The sequence below is a fragment of the Dendrobates tinctorius genome, unplaced genomic scaffold, assembly GCF_039654945.1.
Source record: "Dendrobates tinctorius isolate UK_male_01 unplaced genomic scaffold, ASM3965494v1 ptg000012l, whole genome shotgun sequence".
Lineage (NCBI taxonomy): Eukaryota > Metazoa > Chordata > Amphibia > Anura > Dendrobatidae > Dendrobates > Dendrobates tinctorius.
In genome coordinates, this window is record NW_027361680.1 from 4,787,301 (window position 1) to 4,809,879 (window position 22,579).

General features: G+C 43.0%; 1 protein-coding gene across 9 annotated transcripts in view; it reads left to right on the top strand.

The window, feature by feature from the left end:
- Positions 1 to 22,579, top strand: part of ATF6 (activating transcription factor 6) — a 221,644-nt gene that overhangs the window by 182,794 nt on the left and 16,271 nt on the right. For 2 of the 9 annotated variants that reach the window (XM_073557966.1, XM_073557962.1), the window contains one exon: positions 15,584 to 15,624. The exons of 6 other annotated variants lie outside the window; for them this stretch is intronic. In XM_073557966.1, the coding sequence (XP_073414067.1) occupies positions 15,584 to 15,609 (26 nt within the window). In that variant the 3' untranslated portion in view covers positions 15,610 to 15,624. Of the gene's footprint in view, positions 1 to 14,674; positions 15,049 to 15,583; positions 15,625 to 22,579 lie in introns of those variants that run through there. One more of the 9 variants, XM_073557960.1, reaches the window with a different exon arrangement.

Genomic DNA, 22,579 nt, shown 5'->3' on the forward strand with positions numbered 1-22,579 from the left:
TGAGAAGCCGCTGGGGACCGGCCTGTCTGACCTTCAGCTTCCTCACCTGCGGCTATTAAAAGATCGTACAGCCAGTGCTGTATACATGCTGCCATCAGATAGGGCAGAAGTATCACCCGTTAGGCCCTCTTTAAGCTTTTTCTTTACAGGTGGAGCTACTAAGGCTCTTCTTGGGCCACACATTGAACAAGAAAAAGGGCTACATATTTTTGCAAAAATATTGTTCATTCATTGAAAATTGTTTATCACCAGTGAGTGTTAAAATGTGTCACAGGTGTAAAAATTGTCCCCGGCAGCTACGTGATTACACTTAGCTTAACCTGTTTCATTTTTTTTTCAAATGAAGCCAATAGTTGTAAAATATTTTAATAAATTCAGCCAATCTAGTCCCACTACTGCTGCACAAGTCAGCTTGTGGTTCTGGCACCTGCAGCCAGTAGACATCCGTTTCAGCATCTCTCTAAGGGTATGTGTCCATGGTCAGGAATGTCAGCTCTGTGAACGCAGTGGATAACCGCTCCACCCAAAGCGCTGCCACCTTTTGTACGCACGGTGATTCCTCGTGTGTTCATTGAACACATGTGGAATTACCGCAACCTATACATAGACTGTGTTATTTATCTTGCAGAGACTGAGCATCTCCGCAAGATAAATAGACATTTTGCGGTCTATAAATATGCGCCGCATGTCCATTTACGCAGGACTGCCACCTGGGTGTTTGAACGCATAGTGGAGATGGGATTTCATGAAATCCCCTCCACTATGCTGTAACATCTGGACGCTGCAGATTGGACAATGCGGCTGTATGCAGCATCCAATCTGCAGCAAATCCTGACCGTGGAAATATACCCCGAGGGTATGTGCACACAGTAAGAAATGGCTCAGGATTTTTGATGCGTTTTTCCACATGCGTTTTTGATGCGTTTTTTTTTCACTTGAAATAAAGCTAATTGAAAGTTGGCTTCTGGGAAGGAAAAAGTGATTTCCTGTTTGCAGATATATTGGGGTATGTTTCCACGGTCAGTAAACGCTGCGGGTTGAATGCTGCGTACATCCGCAATGTCCAACCTGCAGCATCCAGCTGTTACTTGCAGAGTGGATGGGATTTCAAGAAATCCCATGCCCACTATGTGTGCACCAATGCCCGCGGCTCACCCGCAGAGGCGGACATGCAGCGTGTCAATCTATGTAGCTGTGTAAATTACCTATTCACTATCATTAGATGCAGTAAAACTGCGTTATCTTCCTAGTCACATGTGTATTAAGTGTGGGCACGCAGCTTACTATGCATGTGTACTAATTTAATAATGGCAATTCTTGTTACACAACGAAGTACATGACACAGGAAGTGGAGGAAAACATAGAGAGAGGTCCCCTCCTTTTTAATAAATAATTAGAAAAAAAATTGTGGGGTCCCCCTATATTTGTTAATCAGCCAGAGTAAAGCAGACTACTAGGACTGTTATTTCATTTCATGCTGGTGAGGATCCAATATCCATGAACCTTACCTGCCTGATAATATCAGGCCGCAGCAGTCTGCAAACCTTGGATGGTTAGCAAAAATAGTGGGATACCCTCCAAAAAAATAATGCGGGGTCCCCCTATTTTTGTTAACCAGCCAAAGAAAAAGCAGACAGCTGTGGTCTGATATTCTGAGGCTGGTGAAGCCCATAGATTTTGGCCCTCACCAGCCTAAAAATAGCAGCCCGCTACCGCCCCATAATTGGAGCATCCAAAGATGCACCAATTGTGACACTTTACCTGCCTCTTCCCACTTGCCCGGTAGCGGTGGCCAGTGGGTTAGTATTTGTGGGGTTGATGTCACCTTTGTATTTTCAGGTGACCTCAAGCCCACGGCTTAGTAATGGAGAAGCATCTATAAGACACCTATCCATTACTAATCCTATAGTTACATTGTAAATAAAGACAGAGCCAGAATAAAGTCTTTTAATTGAAGGAAAGAAATTTTGACGAGTCCCAAAAATAGATAAAATCCTCAAATTTATTTAAAATTTTTTAAAAGATCATACAGTTTGGGGATACATCTTAACGCGTTTCTGGCAAAAGCCCTTATTCACTTTTGCCAGAAATGCGTTGAAATGTATCCACAACCTGTATGATCTTTTAAAATATTTGAAATTTGAGGATTGTATCTATTTTTGGGACTCAACAAAATTTCTTTCCTTTGATAAGCCGCAAGTCACGCCTATTGGTTGGAGACGACCCACTACATTGCAAGACGAACTGAATCATAATATAGGACACGATGAGGCTATCTTTTTGTTTGTTTTATCTTTTAATTGAAAGAATGACACAGACTCCTTTTAATAGATCTTAATTAAACCATACTTACTGCATCGCTTATTCCACATCCACCCTCGATCTCCTGTAAGAGAAATAAGATAAAATAGCAACAATATCCTTACCTGTCCGCCGAGAAGATATACATACTGTCCCACGACGAGTCCAGCCCTGCTACATTTGGATGCCTTTGGCTGAACCGGTGGCATTATGCCACCACTCAGCCTGACATCCAGACACAGCGGAGCTTGAAGATGATGACTGGAGATGTCCCCGGAGGTCATGTGCGCATCAATTCTTGATATCAGCTGTCCGTTAGAACTTGGCTAGTGACCGGAGATAACAGATGGTATTGGTGTGCTGCCCATGTATAATGTTGCAGAGGATAGGCGAAGCTCTAATTTATCCACATGTGAAAATCACTGATGACACATTGATCAAACCAAATTTCAAATAAGATGAAGTTCTCTAATAACAAACGTGAAACCGCACAAAAGCAAGGACCTCTAAAATATAACTTTTATTTTATAAAGCTAAAATCACGTTTCAAAATGTAGATAAGTAAAAACACATGTATGGAGTGGGTCTTAATCAGGGGAAAGGGGAAATTACAATAATATGTATCCTAGTGGGCCCTACCAGGTTACTATCTTCTGTTCTGCCTGACAGTGGAGGTTGGCACCCTAAGTTTCCATGTTATGGCACGTCGGCGGCTTTCCCTGATGTCCCTAATAAATGCATCTATTTACCGTATACACTCGTGTGTAAGCCGACCCGAGTATAAGCCAAAACCCCTAATTTTGCCACAAAAAACTGGGAAAACTTATTGACTTGAGTGTAAGCCAATGGTGGTGCTGCACAAGGGTTAATGGTGGTCCAAAAAGATGTTCCATAGATAAATACCCCCCATAAAATACTACACAGGGGTCAATGGAGTCCCAAGAAGATGCTCCATAGATAAATGCCCCCATAAAATGCTGCACAACGGTTAATGGTGGCACAAGAAAATGCTCCATAGATAAATACGGCCAATATACACTCACTGGCCACTTTATTAGGTACACCATGCTAGTAACGGGTTGGACCCCCTTTTGCCTTCAGAACTGCCTCAATTCTTCGTGGCAGAGATTCAACAAGGTGCTGGAAGCATTCCTCAGAGATTTTGGACCATATTGACATGATGGCATCACACAGTTAGCGCAGATTTGTCGGCTGCACATCCCTGATGCGAATCTCCCGTTCCACCACATCCCAAAGATGCTCTATTGGATTGAGATCTGGTGACTGAGGAGGCCATTTGAGTACAGTAAACTCATTGTCATGTTCAAGAAACCAATCTGAGATGATTCGAGCTTTATGACATGGCGCATTATCCTGCTGAAAGTAGCCATCAGATGTTGGGTACATTGTGGTCATAAAGGGATGGACATGGTCAGCAACAATACTCAGGTAGGCTGTGGCATTGCAACGATGCTCAATTGGTACCAAGGGGCCCAAAGAGTGCCCAGAAAAAATTCCCCACACCATGACACCACCACCACCAGCCTGAACCGTTGATACAAGGCAGGATGGATCCATGCTTTCATGTTGTTTACGCCAAATTCTGACCCTACCATCCGAATGTCGCAGCAGAAATCGAGACTCATCAGACCAGGCAACGTTTTTCCAATCTTCTACTGTCCAATTTCGATGAGCTTGTGCAAATTGTAGCCTCAGTTTCCTGTTCTTAGCTGAGAGGAGTGGTACCCAGTGTGGTCTTCTGCTGCTGTAGCCCATCTGCCTCAAAGTTCGACGCACTGTGCGTTCAGAGATGCTCTTCTGCCTACCTTGGTTGTAACGGGTGGCAATTTGAGTCACTGTTGCCTTTCTATCAGCTCGAACCAGTCTGCCCATTCTCCTCTGACCTCTGGCATCAACATGGCATTTCCGGCCACAGAACTGCCGCTCACTGGATTTTTTTTCTTTTTCGGACCATTCTCTGTAAACCCTAGAGATGGTTTTGCGTGAAAATCCCAGTAGATCAGCAGTTTCTGAAATACTCAGACCAGCCCTTCTGGCACCAACAATCATGCCACGTTCAAAGGCACTCAAATCACCTTTCTTCCCCATACTGATGCTCGGTTTGAACTGCAGGAGATTGTCTTGACCATGTCTACATGCCTAAATGCACTGAGTTGCCGCCATGTGATTGGCTGATTAGAAATTAAGTCTTAACACACAGTTGGACAGGTGTACCTAATAAAGTGGCCAGTGAGTGTATTGCTGCTGCAATAAAAAAAAAAATGACATACCCCTCGTCGCTGGGGGCCAGGTGCCAGTGTCCTGAGCAGGTGGAGACACCAGTGCGCTATGTGGGACAGGTGCCGGTCTCGCCGCTGGCTCAGGCCCCCGACACTGGCGATATTCACCTGTCCCCGTTTCATTGTAGGGCACCGCTCTGTCTCCCGGGTCTCTGCAGTGATGTTCAGCAGAGGGCGCGCACTGACTACGTCATCACGCCCTCTGACCTGAACGTCACAGTCAGAGGACGTGGAGGACATAGCAGCGTGCGGTGGTGGAACTGGGACAGGTGAATATTGCACTGCTCCCCGTCATACTCACCCCCTCCTGATGCACGGTGTCTGCAGCCCCTCTTCTTCCATGTTCTCGGCGCCTTTGCTCTTCCAGGTTTCAGCGGTCACGTGGTACCGCTCATTAAAGTCATGAATATGCACATATTCCTGACATTAATGAGCGGTACCACGTGACCGCTGAATGCAGGAAGAGCAGGGGTGCAGAGAACATGGAACATGCAGGGGGGTTGTAGAGACCGCACCAGGAGGGGGTGAGTATGATCTCTGACACCCCCGCCGACCCCCGGTATATGACTCGCGTATAAGCTGAGAGGGGGAGGGGGGGACTTTCAGCCCCAAAAAATGGCCTGAAAAATCTCGGCTTATACGCGAGTATATACGATATATAATTGGCTTGTAATGTTTTCATTTCTGTTCTGTTCAAATGTCATCGTATCCCAGAATTCCAAGTGGAGGGATGTTCATTGACGGCCATATTGGGTGTCTGGGTGTCTCAGTATGGAAACTGCTCCTGGTACCAACCTGTTGCATGGTATCACCAGCGGAACACAGTCTACCACACACACACACTCTATACGCCATACGCAACTCACACACTCAAACTCTTACACTCTTATAGCCTCTTGCACGGTACCACCGGCGGAACACCATCGCACTGCGCCTGCGCGAATTCTGCCCAGGCGTAGTGAATCATTCGGCTGATCCCAGCTGCAGATGCGTGACGTGTCTACAGGCAGAGGAAGCCAGTCACATTAAAGGGTTTTCCCACGAACAAAAGTTCATTTTAAAAATTGTCTGTGTCTGACCGTTTACTGTTCCTCTGGGCAGGGGAGGAAGCAAAGAAAATACTGACATTACAGCAGGGGATCACAGAGGATTCATTTTGTGAGGTAAAATATTTCACTGTTTTTCAATATTTTACCTCACAAAATGTATCCTCTGCAATCTCCTGCTGTAATGTCAGTATTGTATTTTGCTTCCTCCCCTGCCCAGGAACTGTGGTATGTTGTGTACATGGTCAGACACGGGGGTGAGAGAGACAGAGCACAGGGGGGAGACAGCTCAAGCGGGACAGCACATGAGGGGAGAACACAGCACTGGAAGGAGAGACAGCAGACAAGGGGTATAGCACATGAAGGGAGAACACAGACAGGAGAGAGCAGACAAGGGAGAGATAGCACATGGGGTACACAGGTCAAAGAAGAGAGCACAGATGGGAGAAGTCAGCACATGGGGAAAGAGAGAGTGGATAAGTAGGTGAGCACATGGGGGGAGAGATTCTCAATGCGGCAAAGCCTGCCTCCATCATGACATTACCGCCCACCCAATGCGATAGCATCGGGCCTCCATCTAGTAAATCTATATCAAGGAAAAAATGTCCCAATACACCCCGATACCGTGAAGTTTAAAAAGAGTAACGGTGAGCTGGTGTATTACCAACAATATTGTATATTAAGCTGGTAAAAGATGAAAACAAAGCCAGCTATCCTGTTCCTGGCAAAAGTAGTCCTTATATAGAATGAACAGGCAGGAATATCCCAAGCCAAGAATATAAAAAATGTGTCGTGTAGGAAAATGAGCAACAATAGCTACATGTACTCACCTGGCTGTCCTATTGGGGTTCGTCAGCTCAGTGGCAGTGATTCCCATTGTATAGTTCAAGCCTTAGTCAGGCACAGTCCATAATAAGGTAGCAAATAACAGCATCCCAAATCAATACCCAGCGCGTTATCCCCACTAGAACATTCCTAGGGGTTCATAAGGGAATCAGGCCATATTAGGATAAGGTTAGCCAATAGGGACTTATTAGGGACATCAGGGAAAGCCGCTGACGAGTGGGGAGTGCCATACTGTGGAAGCTTAGCCTGCCAACCTCCACTGTCAGGCAGGACACAAGGCCCACTAGGATACATACTATTGTAATTTCACCTTTTCCCTGATTAAGACCCATTCCCTATGTGTGTTTTTACTTATCTACATTTTGGGACACATGGCTCAACCATTGACGACGCATGGATCAACCACAAAAAAATGTTTGCCTACGAGACATGCAAAATACGAACATCTGAATGAGACCTAACCCTCTATCAGACATTGATATCTTGCATGTTTGTTGATAAAGGCTAGAATCTCTCCATTAGGTGCCTGCTCAGAAGTGTCAGGCATTCCGATTGACATGGACAGTGCTTCATCTACAGCCTGGGCGGGGGGCTGGTGCACAACCTGTGGCCCTTTTCTGTGCGGCCATCAAACATCTGGTCACAGATATGCTTCATGGTGTCTAATAGCTGTTCACACATATTTTGCATGTCTGGTAGAAGAGGGCCAGGGAGCACTGTAAGGTCAGGCAGTATTTGTGCACTGTGTGGCCATCTTTGGGACCTCAATATTTTGGCTTAATGGGGACGTCCAGCAGCACAAAATATACTCCGTAAAGCTACTTTCACACTTGCGTTACAAAGACCTGCTTTGGTCTGCGCACGGCCGCCGCTAAGCTTTGCCCCCCTGCCGCGCCTCCTCCTGTTAGCTCCGCCTATGGGCGCATGACACTACATGCGACCTGCGCACCCTATCTTTAGCATTGGGTACGCAGGCCGTGCGCATGTATACGTTTTCCGGCGCATGCGTCCCTTTGACGGTGTGCCGAGCGCACCAAAAAACAACACGGTGCGTTTGGCGCAGGTCTGCGCAATGCAAGTGTGAAAGTAGCCTAAGGTCAAGTGACCATGTATGAGTCATTGTAGTTTATTGGAGAAGAGAAACACTTAACCATTTCATCAACTCACATTAAACGGGTTATCTACGGGCTAGGTGATAACTTACTGATCGGTGGGGGTCTGACCACTGAGACCCACACTGAAAGGCAGAACGTGCCTGATTGGGCAAGTTTAAGCTTGGTACAAACTGGAGTGATAGATCTGATACCCGATTACTGCATGTCCCATAATACTTTATGGGGCTGCTAGAAAAAGCTGAGTGCAGTGCTTGGCAGCCCATGGAGAATGAGTAGAGATGCAGTCGATAGTGAGCACTGCTGCTGCATTCTAATCAATATAAAAATTAGCTATTTTGCCGATCGGTGCGTGTCCCAGTGGTCAGACACCCACAATCAACAACTTAATACCTATCTTGTAAATCAGGGGTGGGGAACCTCAGGCCCCAGGGCCATTTACGGCCCTCGATGACCTTTTATCCGGCCCCCAGGCAGATTCTCAGGGACCACAGTGCTTTGGCAGGGAGTTGCATTTTGATTGCCACCAGCTCATTAATTTCTTTCTGCCCTGTGAGCACACACATGCAGTGTCCACTACTGAACACTGAAGGGCATGCAATGAAAGATTACGTCCTGAAACCAGTGCCAGAGTCAGGATCTACTTTGTGGGCGGAGTTTGTGTGGCCCCCGAAGGGTGGTATAAATATTCAAATGCCCTTGGAAGAAAAAAGATTCCCCACCCCTGCTGTAGATGGATGCAAACTTGTGTGGAAAAGGGGACCTTTATTTTCCTCATAGATGGGAGTCCTAAAATTAGACAAGCACATATTTAGATGTTCATGGCACATGCTTTCAATATGCCCTAACAAGGTAATTTCCCCAACACCTACGTTTTATAATAATAATTTATAATAATCTTTATTTTTATATAGCGCTAACATATTCCGCAGCGCTTTACAGTTTGCACACATTATCATCACTGTCCCCGATGGGGCTCACAATCTAAATTCCCTATCAGTATGTCTTTGGAATGTGGGAGGAAACCGAAGTACCCGGAGGAAACCCACGAAAACACGGGGAGAACATACAAACTCCTTGTTTTATTGCGGCACTTAGGGTTGGTTCAGTCTGGTTGGTCTCCACATTGTTTTCAAGAATTCTTTTCTGCAGACTCCACATTCTTGAACCATTTGCTATAACATACCGGACTCCCGCTTTTCAATTTTTCTAAAGAAATCTTAAAATCCACCTCTTCTGTAAATGTTACAGTACCCTTCTTCACAATGGTATAAACAGCTTCTACCCTCACCTGCTGTCTCATTCTCCAGTCCTTCATGGTTTGTAAGCCCTTTTGGTAATGCCTCCTTTAGCTTCTGTAGTAGTCTGTTACCATTTAAAGTGGTATTCTCAAGTTTAATAGTTATCTCCTGTATCTGTCTGGGGGAGCTGATAATATCCTGATCGTTGGGGGCCAACTGCTTGGAACCCCTATAGATCCTGAGAACTGAGGCTCTGTATGAATGACGTGGTGATTGATAATGAGCATTGCTGCTCTATTCTTTCTTCACTAGACCGCTGGAGATTTGAGAGTGCTGCGCTCATCTGTTTTTTGGCATTTCCATAAGAATGAATTAATGAAATGGCAGTGCCCATGGTCTACCTCCACTATATTTAGATGGGGTTCTTGGGATTGGTATGGGTCTCAGTGGTCAGACCCCCGGTGATGGCAGATAACTTTCAAACTTGAGAATACCCCTTTAAACTTATGTTGGTTGTACTTGTTTCTATGTATCACTTGTTTCTGTATTTAACACATCTGTATTTCTTGGGTTCAGAGATGTAGAAGTTATTAGGGCATAAATTGGTTGTTTTTTTTGAGGGGGGGAGATCGGTGAAACCTTTAATTCCAGAACACTACTACACATTAAACATTAGTTTAGAAGATTTATTAGAAGGAAAGAAATATAAGATTTATTAGGGAAAGCTCATCTGGGAAGTGCACTGACAAGAGAGCGCTAACATAACATTCTGCTGTAGCTGACACTTTCTGCTCTGTCTTTTGGCTCCAGATTTGTTAGATTCCAGGCTATTTTGAAGTCTGTGCCAGAAGCAATTGCCAGATTATTACAGTTTCCTAGATTTAAAGGAATTCTGTGAAATGATAGGGTTTGTATTGACTAACAGGATATAGCTGTCCTTTCTGGTTATTTTGTCCGAATCCTTGAACAGACGATGTAGCATGTGAGAATTACAGTCCGTTTTGTGTAGCATTCGTCTGGAATGTTAGCTTCTTGTTCCAGACCCAGACTGTCTAAAATCTGACTTCCAGTCAGTACCGCTTGTTACCCCTTGGGAGTAGAATTAGCCACATTCTTTTTCTGCCGGGCTGATTACTGCTCTTTCTTAAACAAGTCCTGAGAAATTGACCCTTGGAAGGGTTCTGATTTGGTCATACTTTGAACTATACAGACTATAGTTGAATTTCAATTATCATTCCTAAGATGTGTCATAAGTGAAACTTCCCATTGCCGCCTTACAGCCAATAAGTTAATGTTTGTATCTTAAACTAAAATATTTTAGCCATTCTGTAATAAAACAGAATTTTATTCTTTATAGTCTTACAGTGAAGCATTGTTTTCAAGGCCAGTTAAGTGTGCAGGGGAAAATATAATTCTAAGAGGCACGGCCTCCATTTCTAAAGTCTAACTGAATCTTACCCACTTTTCATGACCATCTTGGGTCTATGTTACTCATCTAACAATGGAACAGCTCCTAGCTCTGCTATTTGATGGCTTTTCCTCTCTATTGCCATAACTATGCTGCATTCTAGCTGTTGTCGCACTGTGGAGACTAGGACATTACTCTTGGATGATTGTGGCTCCTATAAGGCTCCATTTTCTTTAGAGTTTGGAAAATTTTGTTCTTCAGTCCATCATTAAACACGACAAATGGGAATGGATTCTAGAGGAATTCGAAAGACATTTCCCTACACCTATTGTAAGAGACATACAATAAAGGCATATCTGTGTCCATATTAGCCTCTTCACACTGTGGCCAATTTCTATCTTGTGGTTTTTTGTTTGTTTGTTTTGTTTCTCCTCCTTTTAACCCTTTCGCGCCTGAGCCTGTTTTTGCCTTCGTGACCAGGCCAAGTTTTTTCAATTCTGACCAGTGTCACTTTATGAGGCCATAACTCTAGAACGCTTCAACGGATCCTGCTGATTCTGACATTGTTTTCTCATGACATATTGTACTTCAGGATAGTGGTAAAATTTCTTAGATATGAACTGCGCTTATATGTTAAAAAAAATCGAAATTTGGCAAAAATTTTGAAAATTTTGCAATTTTCAAACTTTTAATTTTTATGCCCTTAAATCAGAGAGTGATATCGCACAAAATAGTTAATAAATAACATTTCACACGTCTATTTTACATCTGCACAATTTTGGAAACACAATTTTTTTTTTTTTAGGAAGTTATAAGGGTTAAAAGTTGACCAGCGATTTCTCATTTTTACAACAAAATTTACAACACCATTTTTTTTAGGGGTCAATATGACAGAAAATACCCAAAAGTGACACCATTCTAAAAACTGCACCTCTCAATGTACTCAAAACCACATTCAAGAAGTTTATTAACCCTTCAGGTGCTTCACATGAATGAATGAATGGAATGTGGAAGGAAAAAATAAACATTTAACTTTTTTTCACAAACATTTTACTTCAGAACCATTTTTTTTTATTTTCACAAGTGTAAAAACAGAAAATGAACCACAAAATTTTTTGTGCAATTTCTCCCAAATACGCCGATACCCCGTATGTGGGGCTAAACCACTGTTTGAGCACACGGCAGAGCTCAGAAAGGAAGGAGTGCCGTTTGACTTTTTCAATGCAGAATTGGCTGGAATTGAGAGAGGACGCCATGTCGCATTTGGAGAGCCCCTAATGTGCCTAAACAGTGGAAACCCCCACAAGTGACCCCATTTTGGAAACTAGACCCCTTAAAGAACTTATCTAGATGTGTCGTGAGCACTTTGAACCCCCAAGTGCTTCACAGAAGTTTATAACGTAGAGCCATGAAAATAAAAAATCATTTTTGTTCCACAAACATGATCTTTTAGCCCCCAATTTTTTATTTTCACAAGGGTAACAGGAGAAATTGGACCCCAAAAGTTGTTGTCCAATTTGTCCTGAGTACACTGGTACCCCATATGTGGAAGAAAACTACTGTTTGGGCACACGGTGGGGATCGGAAGGGAAGTAGTGACGTTTTGGAATGCAGACTTTGATGGAATGGTCTGCGGGTGTCATGTCGCATTTGCAGAGCCCCTGATGTGCCTAAACAGTGGAAATCCTCCACAAGTGACCCCTTTTTGGAAACTAGACCCCCCCAAGGAACTTATCTAGATGTGTGGTGAGCACTTTGAACCCCAAGTGTTTCACTAAAGTTTATAATGTAGAGCCGTGAAAATAAAAAAATCATTTTTTTTCCACAAAAATGATCTTTTAGCTCCCAATTTTTATTTTCACAAGGGTAACAGGAGAAATTGGACCCTAAGAGTTGTTGTCCAATTTGTCCTGAGTACGCTGGTACCCCACATGTGGGGGGGGACCACTGTTTGGGCACACGGTGGGGCTCGGAAGGGAAGTAGTGACGTTCTGAAATGCAGACTTTGATGGAATGGTCTGCGGGCGTCATATTGCATTTACAGAGCCCCTGATGTACCTAAACAGTGGAAACCCCCAATTCGAATTCCAACGCTAACCCCAACACACCCCTAGCCCTAACCATAGCCCTAACCCTAGCTCTAACCCTAGCCCTAACCCTAGACCTAGCCCCTAGCCTGCCTACCTGCTTTTTTTTTTCTTTACTTTTTTTTTATTTTTGTGTTTTTTATTTTTTGTATTTTTGACTCATAGTAACGCCATTTCTCCTCTGATCTCACACTGGCAGATGATCAGAGGAGAAGCAGCGTTACTATGTGACAAGATCGCTGCCCGGCACATAGTAACGCCACTTCTCCTCTGATCTCACACTGACAGATGAGCAGAGGTGAAGCAGCGTTACTGTGTGACAAGATCGCTGCCTGACACAGCTGTGCCAGGCAGCGATCAGCTGTGCCAGGCAGCGATCTAGTCACTCTGTAACGCTGCTTCACCTCTGCTCATCTGTCAGCATGAGCTCAGAGGAGAAGTCGCGTTATAATGAGGGAGATCGCCGGGAAACAAGCAGCTTTCCCAGCGAGCTCTCTCATTGGCTGCTGTGACGCGACGTCATCAGGACCTAAACCAATCAGGTCTCGATGACGTCGGGGGTCCCAGCATGCATTGTGCACCGGGATCCCCGCGTTATAAGGTATGAGGGGGTCCCGGGGGGCACAAAACCGCCGACAGTAAATAAACGTCGGCGCTGCACAAAGCCCAGCAAGCGCCAACGTTTATCTACTGTGGACGGTCGCGAAGAGGTTAAGAGCCATAACTGTTATAGCCGTATAATAATAATAATAAATCTTTATATAGCGCCAACGTATTCTGCAACGCTGTACAATACTAAGTATGGAATGGACAAGGCAACTGTTAGGTGGATTCATAACTGGCTTTGTGATCGGACCCAAAGAGTGGTCGTAAATGGCTGCACATCCAGTTGGAAGAATGTCTCAAGTGGGGTACCACAGGGCTCTGTCCTGGGCCCTGTATTATTCAACATCTTTATCAACGATTTAGATGAAGGAATTGAGGGTAAACTGATTAAATTTGCTGATGACACAAAGCTAGGTGGGATAGCTAATACTAGAGAAGAGAGAGAGAGGATTCAAAAAGATATAAATAAACTGGAGCAGTGGGCAGCAACTAACAGAATGGTTTTTAACAGGGAAAAATGCAAAGTACTACATCTGGGCAATAAAAATGAAAAAAGCATATACAGAATGGGAGGAATAGGGCTAAGCAACAGCACATGTGAAAAAGACTTGGGTATACTAATAGATCACAGACTGAATATGAGTCAACAGTGTGATGCAGCAGCAAAAAAGGCAAATGCCATTCTATGATGTATTAACAGAAGCATACAGTCTAGATCACGTGAAGTCATTATTGCCCTCTACTCCTCTTTGGTCAGACCTCATCTGGAATGTTGTGTCCAGTTTTGGGCACCACATTTTAAAAAAGACATCAACACCCTGGAGCAAGTTCAGAAAAGAGCGACCAGAATGGTGACCGGTCTGCAAACCCTGTCTTATGAGGAAAGGTTGCAGGATTTGGGAATGTTTAGTTTGCAAAAGAGAAGACTGAGAGGAGACTTAATAGCTGTCTACAAATATCTAAAGGGCTGTCACATTGTAGAAGGATCATCGTTATTCTCATTTGCACAAGGAAAGACTAGAAGCAATGGGATGAAACTGAATGGGAGGAGACACAGATTAGATATTAGAAAAAAACTTTTTGACAGTTAGAGTGATCAATGAGTGGAACAGGCTGCCAAGAGAAGTTGTGAGTTCTCCTTCAATGAAAGTCATCAAACAGAGGCTGGACAGACATCTGACTGGGATGATTTAGCGAATCCTGCTTTGAGCAGGGGGTTGGACCAGATGGCCCAGGAGGTCCCTTCCAACTCTGATTCTATGATTCAACAGCTTATATACATATCATAAGTAACATTGTTAAAGATAATACAATAATTGAAGCAATGATGATGACCCTGCCGATGGCTTGTTGTTTTTTTGCATGCAGTACAAAGTGTACTTTTGAATGACACTATTCATTTTATCATGTGATTCACTAGAAAGGATGAAAAAAAATTCCCAGTGCGTTGAAATTGCCGAAAAGGCGCAATTCTACAATTTTTCTATAATTTTTTTGTTTACCATGTTCATTATAAGGTAAAACTGATCTGCCAATATGATTCTCCAGGTCTGTACGATTACGCTGCGACCAAACATTTATAGTGGGTTTTTGTTTTTTTGTTGTTTTCTTTTTTGTTTTCTTAAGTGGTGAAAAAGATTTACCGATCAGATTAATTAATTCTATATTTTGATATATCAAACGTTAATGAACACAGAGATAACAAATGTATACTTTTTTTTTCATAGCTTGTGCTACACATGGCAATAGTGTATTTCTGCTGTGTATAGTGGTATAGTGAAAATCCTAGTCTCCTATGACCTCCAGCTACTGCCTGGCTTTCAGAGGAGAGCTGTCATGACTAGCACAAATCAGAAATGGAGACCAGGATCAGCGCTGTCTTCTGTTGCCATGATTGAATCAAGGACGGTATCTTTTTGATTGCTTCAATGAAAATTTACTTTTGTTTAGACCCATATTCACACTGTGGCACCCTAACACAAGTAACAAAACAAGAGGACCGATTTTTAAGAGTGACCAGCACAATACGAGAATTTATCAATCCAGAAGGATTTATGAATTCAGTGCTCCATGTATTTATTTTTAAAATGTACTTATAATACACACAACAGACTGTTTTTTTCCCTATTTTTTGTTTTTATGTTTTGTATAGTGTTATTGCATTTTTATACACCCTATATGTTTAACAGATATATTTTAGCAATTTAATCTCTCCTAGTGGCAGAAAGTGTAAAACCGGATCAGGGTTAGGGTGCCACAGTGTGAATATGGTTCTAAACAAAAGTACAGAGCAAGGGCAGCTATGCATGTGTGTAAACCTTTTCTTTCCCTGCCCTCTCCTCCTCCCCCCTCCTCCCTCACTTTTCCATTCCTCCCACTTCCTGGGGGTGGAGGATATAAAGTTGGATAAGTATGTGTTTTTATTATGTACCTGATAAAGGCTATAAGCAGACTAAACGCGTTGTGCACACTAGTGTCTTAATAATCTTTTATTTTGAAATAAATGCTCATTGAAACAATCAAAAGCATACTGTCCTTTGTTCAATCGTGGCAATAGAAGACCGCGCTGATCCTGGTCTCCATTTTTTATTCTACCACTGTGGGGAAACTTCTAAAGCGGTTTCCTCTTTCTCCAGGAATAGCTGCAGACTATCACTTTTGAATCCAAACCAAAATGAACGTTGTGCCTCAGGCATTACAACTATTTCAGGTGAGCAAGTTTCCTTATACAACTTGCCTTTTACAACTTGAGATAAATGTACTACCCTTAAGGGCCTGTCACACTAAGGCTATGTGCACACGCTAGCGTTTTTAAACGCTCAGGAAAAGGATCCCCTTCCCAGAAATCGCGCGTCTTTTTCCGCGCGTTTTTTGTGCGATTTTTTTACGCGATTTTGACGCGTTTTTTGACACGCGATTTCTGGGATCATTGGGGATGGCTAAAAACGCTCAGCAATGCGGAAATTAATGAGCATGCTGCGTTTTTAGCCGCTAAGCGATTCCTGAGCGGTTAAAAACGCATGCATTGGCACAGAAAGCCAAAAACGCATGCTAATTAATTTGATGCATCTTTTAAGCGTTTCTGCAGCGTCTGAGCCGGCTCAAACGCTGCGGAAACGCTTAAAAAAATGCATCGTGTGCACACAGCCTAAGAGATATCGCTAGCAATATCGCTATAACGTCACATGATTTTGTGACGTTATATTGATATTGCTAGCGATATCGCTATGTCTGATACCTCCGACCGCTCCCCCGCTGGTTATCGCTGATCGTGCGAGAACGTCCTGGACCGTTACTCGTCGTCAGCTTCCTGTGGCACCGACGAGCGACGCGTGGACGCGGGCGGGAGGACGTCAGGATCACCTTGTCTGACAGGTAAGTAGCGACCCCCGACCCCTGTGATGTCGCTGGTGAGATCTGCCTGTGTGGCAGCTCACTAGCGACCACTTAGCGATGCACCAGCGATCCTGACTGCATCATATCGCTGGTGCATCGCTAAGTGTGACAGTACCTTAAGGTAGCGCCACTTTTTTTTTATCTTTTAGGATATTCCATACAATTAATGACGAGCACGAAGGTCTTCAGTAGACAACTAGCTGTCATAGCACCCCGCAATCATATCACGGGCACATGGAGTGACTACCTCTTTGCCGATGTACATTAAATCCCAAGACTTTGGCTGTTAGAAGCAGATGATTACTGAAAAATTCAGCCATCATCTGTTGGGAAAGATGCAGATGTAGGACCCGACATATGACATAGCTGTGTGTCACATCAAGACCAGGTTAGAGGGTGTTTTTAAAACGCTTTAATTAGACACCTGAAAAATTACCACTCTGCAGCCCATTGATTTCTGTAGAGCAGTTAGCTACTGTTATCTGTGGAAATACAGTGATAGCAGTGTAGACTCCAGAACAAGCCACTGTTATAGCGGAACTTGTGCTGGGCTTTATAGTCCTACTAATACTTCAGTTCTATTGAGCAGCGCTGTCATTGGAGGAGGAGAGCCCGCCCTTGCCAGTAACCATGAAGTGTGGAGAGTGCATTGCTCTGAACTGCTATAGTGACAACTTGAGAATCCCCTCTATAGCTTAGTTCACACATAATTTAGCTTGGAGTATGTTGTGTAAATCAGAGCTCATCAACTAATGCACCAAATACAGTGGGGAAAAAAAGTATTTAGTCAGTCAGCAATAGTGCAAGTTCCACCACTTAAAAAGATGAGAGGCGTCTGTAATTTACATCATAGGTAGACCTCAACTATGGGAGACAAACTGAGAAAAAAAAAATCCAGAAAATCACATTGTCTGTTTTTTTTTCATTTTATTTGCATATTATGGTGGAAAATAAGTATTTGGTCAAAAACAAAATTTCATCTCAATACTTTGTGATATATCCTTTGTTGGCAATGACAGAGGTCAAACGTTTTCTGTAAGTCTTCACAAGGTTGCCACACACTGTTGTTGGTATGTTGGCCCATTCCTCCATGCAGATCTCCTCTAGAGCAGTGATGTTTTTGGCTTTTCGCTTGGCAACACGGACTTTCAACTCCCTCCAAAGGTTTTCTATAGGGTTGAGATCTGGAGACTGGCTAGGCCACTCCAGGACCTTGAAATGCTTCTTACGAAGCCACTCCTTCGTTGCCCTGGCGGTGTGCTTTGGATCATTGTTATGTTGAAAGACCCAGCCACGTTTCATCTTCAATGCCCTTGCTGATGGAAGGAGGTTTGCACTCAAAATCTCACGATACATGGCCCCATTCATTCTTTCATGTACCCGGATCAGTCGTCCTGGCCCCTTTGCAGAGAAACAGCCCCAAAGCATGATGTTTCCACCACCATGCTTTACAGTAGGTATGGTGTTTGATGGATGCAACTCAGTATTCTTTTTCCTCCAAACACGACAAGTTGTGTTTCTACCAAACAGTTCCAGTTTGGTTTCATCAGACCATAGGACATTCTCCCAAAACTCCTCTGGATCATCCAAATGCTCTCTAGCAAACTTCAGACGGGCCCGGACATGTACAGGCTTAAGCAGTGGGACACGTCTGGCACTGCAGGATCTGAGTCCATGGTGGCTTAGTGTGTTACTTATGGTAGGCCTTGTTACATTGGTCCCAGCTCTCTGCAGTTCATTCACTAGGTCCCCCCGCATGGTTCTGGGATTTTTGCTCACCGTTCTTGTGATCATTCTGACCCCACGGGGTGGGATTTTGCGTGGAGCACCAGATCGAGGGAGATTATCAGTGGTCTTGTATGTCTTCCATTTTCTAATTATTGCTCCCACAGTTGATTTCTTCACTCCAAGCTGGTTGGCTATTGCAGATTCAGTCTTCCCAGCCTGGTGCAGGGCTACAATTTTGTTTCTGGTGTCCTTTGACAGCTCTTTGGTCTTCACCATAGTGGAGTTTGGAGTCAGACTGTTTGAGGGTGTGCACAGGTGTCTTTTTATACTGATAACAAGTTTAAACGGGTGCCATTACTACAGGTAATGAGTGGAGGAAAGAGGAGACTCTTAAAGAAGAAGTTACAGGTCTGTGAGAGCCAGAAATCTTGATTGCTTGTTTCTGACCAAATACTTATTTTCCACCATAATATGCAAATAAAATGAAGAAAAAAACAGACAATGTGATTTTCTGGATTTTTTTTTTCTCAGTTTATCTCCCATAGTTGAGGTCTACCTATGATGTAAATTACAGACGCCTCTCATCTTTTTAAGTGGTGGAACTTGCACTATTGCTGACTGACTAAATACTTTTTTTCCCCACTGTATGCATATCCTTAAAAGGAAAGCGTTTGAAAAAATATTTCCAGTTGTGCTATTATGTTACATTCTTATTGTGTTACTTTTAATGGTGTTTTTTTACACAGCAGTTTTTTATGTTGTTTTTGTTAAAACAAACCCAGAAGTTAATTCAGCATAAACTTTCTTCTATATTTCCCATTCTATCTTGAATTCTTGTATATCTTTAGCTAAAAAAAACCAAAACGCTGTTTTTGGCCCACGTGGCTGTTTAAACTGATATATTACCGTAACTTACAGGCAAGCTTGTCTTAATAAGTCTTGGACAGCTATTGCACAACAAGCTCTCCCACAACTTGCGGAATATGCTAATGTCTGAATAGTACCTTAATTTATTATGGGATTGTAAGGACCATTTATAATTTTTAGATGCAGGTGTTTCAAACACACTCTTATTCGCAGATTTCCTATTACTCATAAACCTGTTTTGGTTAATAACACATTTCCAGCAGTTTTCCAAACTGCATATCCTTATAAATAGACAGAGGATGCGTATCAAGGACAATTGTTGGTCTGGGAGTCTGTTTCAAAGTAGCATCTAAATAGTGAATGGAGCTTTGTGCTCAGATCTATCCAGGATTAATTTGCCTCTTTTGTTGTTTTATCAAGTCACTGGTCTGTGGAGCATACTGCGAGAATTGATTCATCCTTTTCGGATAAACTTATCAGAAGTACATAATTGATTCACCAGTGTATATCCAATATTCACGTGTACCAGTGAAGAGCAGTTCGGGCAAAATGGATCTCCTCCTTTGCCAGGAGTCTGAACTTTACTGCATACAGAATATTTCTATTTATCTGCTTAGAAATAAGATGTCACTGTGTATTGTGCAGCCCAGCTAACCAAGACCAATACAGTTGCTACCAAAGGGTTAATGTGCAAAAGTAAGGACATGGCTGCTCCTGTTGATCATTTTTTTTCAGTGCTGCACACATTGGCATCTTCCAGCTCAGAAGCAGGAAGCCTCACTGTAGTCCAGACAGTGGAGAGCCTGACTTTATTTCACTCTCTCTTAATGGGCCCAAGTTTTCGTTAGATTTATTAAAGAGGACATTCATTTTCCTAATTCATTTACAGTCACGGTCAAAAGTGTTGGCACCCTTGAAATTGTTCCAGAAATTGAAGTATTTCTCCCAGAAAATTCTTGCAATTACCGTACCCTTGTTTTGTTATACACATGTTTATTTCCTTTTGTCTGTATTGGAGCAACGCATACAAAAATAAAAACAAAAAAAAGGCAAATTGAACATAATTTCACACAAAACTCCAGAAATGGGCCAGAGAAAATTGATGGCACCCTCAGCTTAATATTTGGTTGCACACCCTCTTGAATACATAACTTCAATCAGTCGCTTCCTATTATACAGGGTTCCCCAACTCCAGTCCTCAAGGCCCACCAACAGATCATGTTTTCAGGATTTCCTTAGTACTGCCCAGGTGATAATTGCTTCACCTGTGCAATACAAAGGAAATCCTGAAAACATGATCTGTTGGTGGGCCTTGAGGACTGGAGTTGGGGAACCCTGCTATAATCATCAACAAGCTTCTTAGGGTATGTGCACACGTAGTTTTTTGGGTGTGCGGATTTTGGAGAGAAAACCGCAGGTAAATCCGCAGGACAAAAGTCCTGCGGTTTATCTGCGGTTTTGCCTGCGGTTTTACACCTCATAATGGATGAGGTGTAAAATTGCAGCGTTTCTGCACCAAACAATTGACATGCTGCGGATTGTAAACCGCAGCAAAACCGCACGGAAAAATCAGCAGCATGTGCACAGCTTTTTTTTTTTCCATTGAAAATAAAGGTACTGTACAATGCAGCAGAATCTGCTGCGTTTCCGCAGAGCCAAAACCGCTGCGGAAACGCAGCAGATTTCACTACGTGTGCACATACCCTTACACCTCTCAACTGGAATTTTGGACCACCGTTCTTTTGCAGACTGGTCTCTCATATTCAAAGGATGCCTTCTCCCAACAGCAGTTTTAAGATCTCTCCATAGTTTTTCAATTGGATTTAGATCCGGACTCATTGCTGGACACTTCACAACTCTCCAGAACTTTGTTTCAATCCATTTCTAGATACTTCTTGAAGTATGCTTGGGTTCATTGTCCTACTGGAAGATTCCTGACCTATGAGGCAAACCCAGGTTTCTGACACTGGGCACTACATTGCAACCCAAAATCCTTTTGGTAATCTTCAGATTTCATGATGCCTTGCACACAGTCAAGACACCCAGTGCCACGGGCAGCAAAACAACCCCAAAAACATCTTTGAACCTTCACCATATTTGACTCTAGGTACTTTGTTCTTTTCTTTGTAGGCCCCATTCTTTTTTCAGTAAACAAAGTTTTTTTGGTAAAGCAAATCAATCTTGGTTTCATCTGTCCACAAGACGCTTTCACAGAAGTACTTTGGCTTACTCATGCACATTTTGTCAAACTGCCATCTAGTTTTTTATATCTGTGTCAGCAGTCGGGTCATCCTGGATCTCCTGGCATAGTGTTTTATTTCACTCAAATGTGGATGGACAGTTTGCTCTGTTACTGATGCTCCCTGGTCCTGCAAGACAGCTTGAATTTCTCTGGAACTTGATTGGGGCTGCTTATCCACCATCTGGACTACCCTGCATTGCAACCTTTCATCAATTTTTCTCTGCTGTCCATGTCCAGAAAGATTAGCTACAATGCCATGGATTGTAAACCTCTTCATTATGTTGTGCACCATGGACAAAGGAACATCAGGAGATGGACTTGTAACCTTGAGATTGTTGATATTTTTCAACAATTTTGGTCCTTAAGTCCTCAGACAATTCTTTTCTCCTCTTTCTGTTCCCCATGATTAGTGAGAGACACACAGATGCACAATGCAAAGATTTAGTCAACGTCTCCCCTTTTTATCTGGTTTAAGGTGTGATTTTCATATTGCCCACACCTGTTACTTGCCACAGGTGAGTTTGAATGAGTATCACATGCTTGAAACAATGTTGTTTACCCACAATTTTGGAAAAGTGCCAACAATTTTGCCTGGCCTATATACGGTATATACAGTCATATGTTAAAGTTTGGGCACCCCTATTAATGTTAACCTTTTTTCTTTATAACAATTTTGGTTTTTGCAACAGCTATTTCAGTTTCATATATCTAATAACTGATGGACTCAGTTATATTTCTGGATACAAATGAGGTTTATTGTACTAACAGAAAATGTGCAATCTGCATTTTAACAAAATTTGACCGGTGCAATAGTATGGGCACCTCAACATAAAAGTGACATTAATATTTCGCAGATCCTCCTTTTGCAAAAATAACAGCCTCTAGTCACTTCCTGTAGCTATTAATGAGTTCCTGGATCCTGGATGAAGGTATTTGTGACCATTCCTGTTTACAAAACAATTCCAGTCCAGTTATGTTTGATGGTCGCCGAGCATGGACAGCCCACTTCAAATCATCCCACAGATGTTCAATGATATTCAGTTCTGCGGACTGGGATGGCCATTCCAGAACATTGTAATTGTTCCTCTGCATGAATGCCTGAGTAGATTTGGAGCGGTGTTTTGGATCATTGTCTTGCTGAAATATCCATCCCCTGCGTAACTTCAACTTCGTCACTGATTCTTGCACATTATTGTCAAGAATCTGCTGATACTGAGTTGAATCCATGCGACACTCAACTTTAACAAGATTCCCGGTGCCGGCATTGGCCACACAGCCCCAAAGCATGATGGAACCTCCACCAAATTTTATTGTGGGTAGCAAGTGTTTTTCTTGGAATGCTGTGTTTTTTAGCCTCCATGCATAACGCCTTTTTGTATGACCAAACAACTCAATCTTT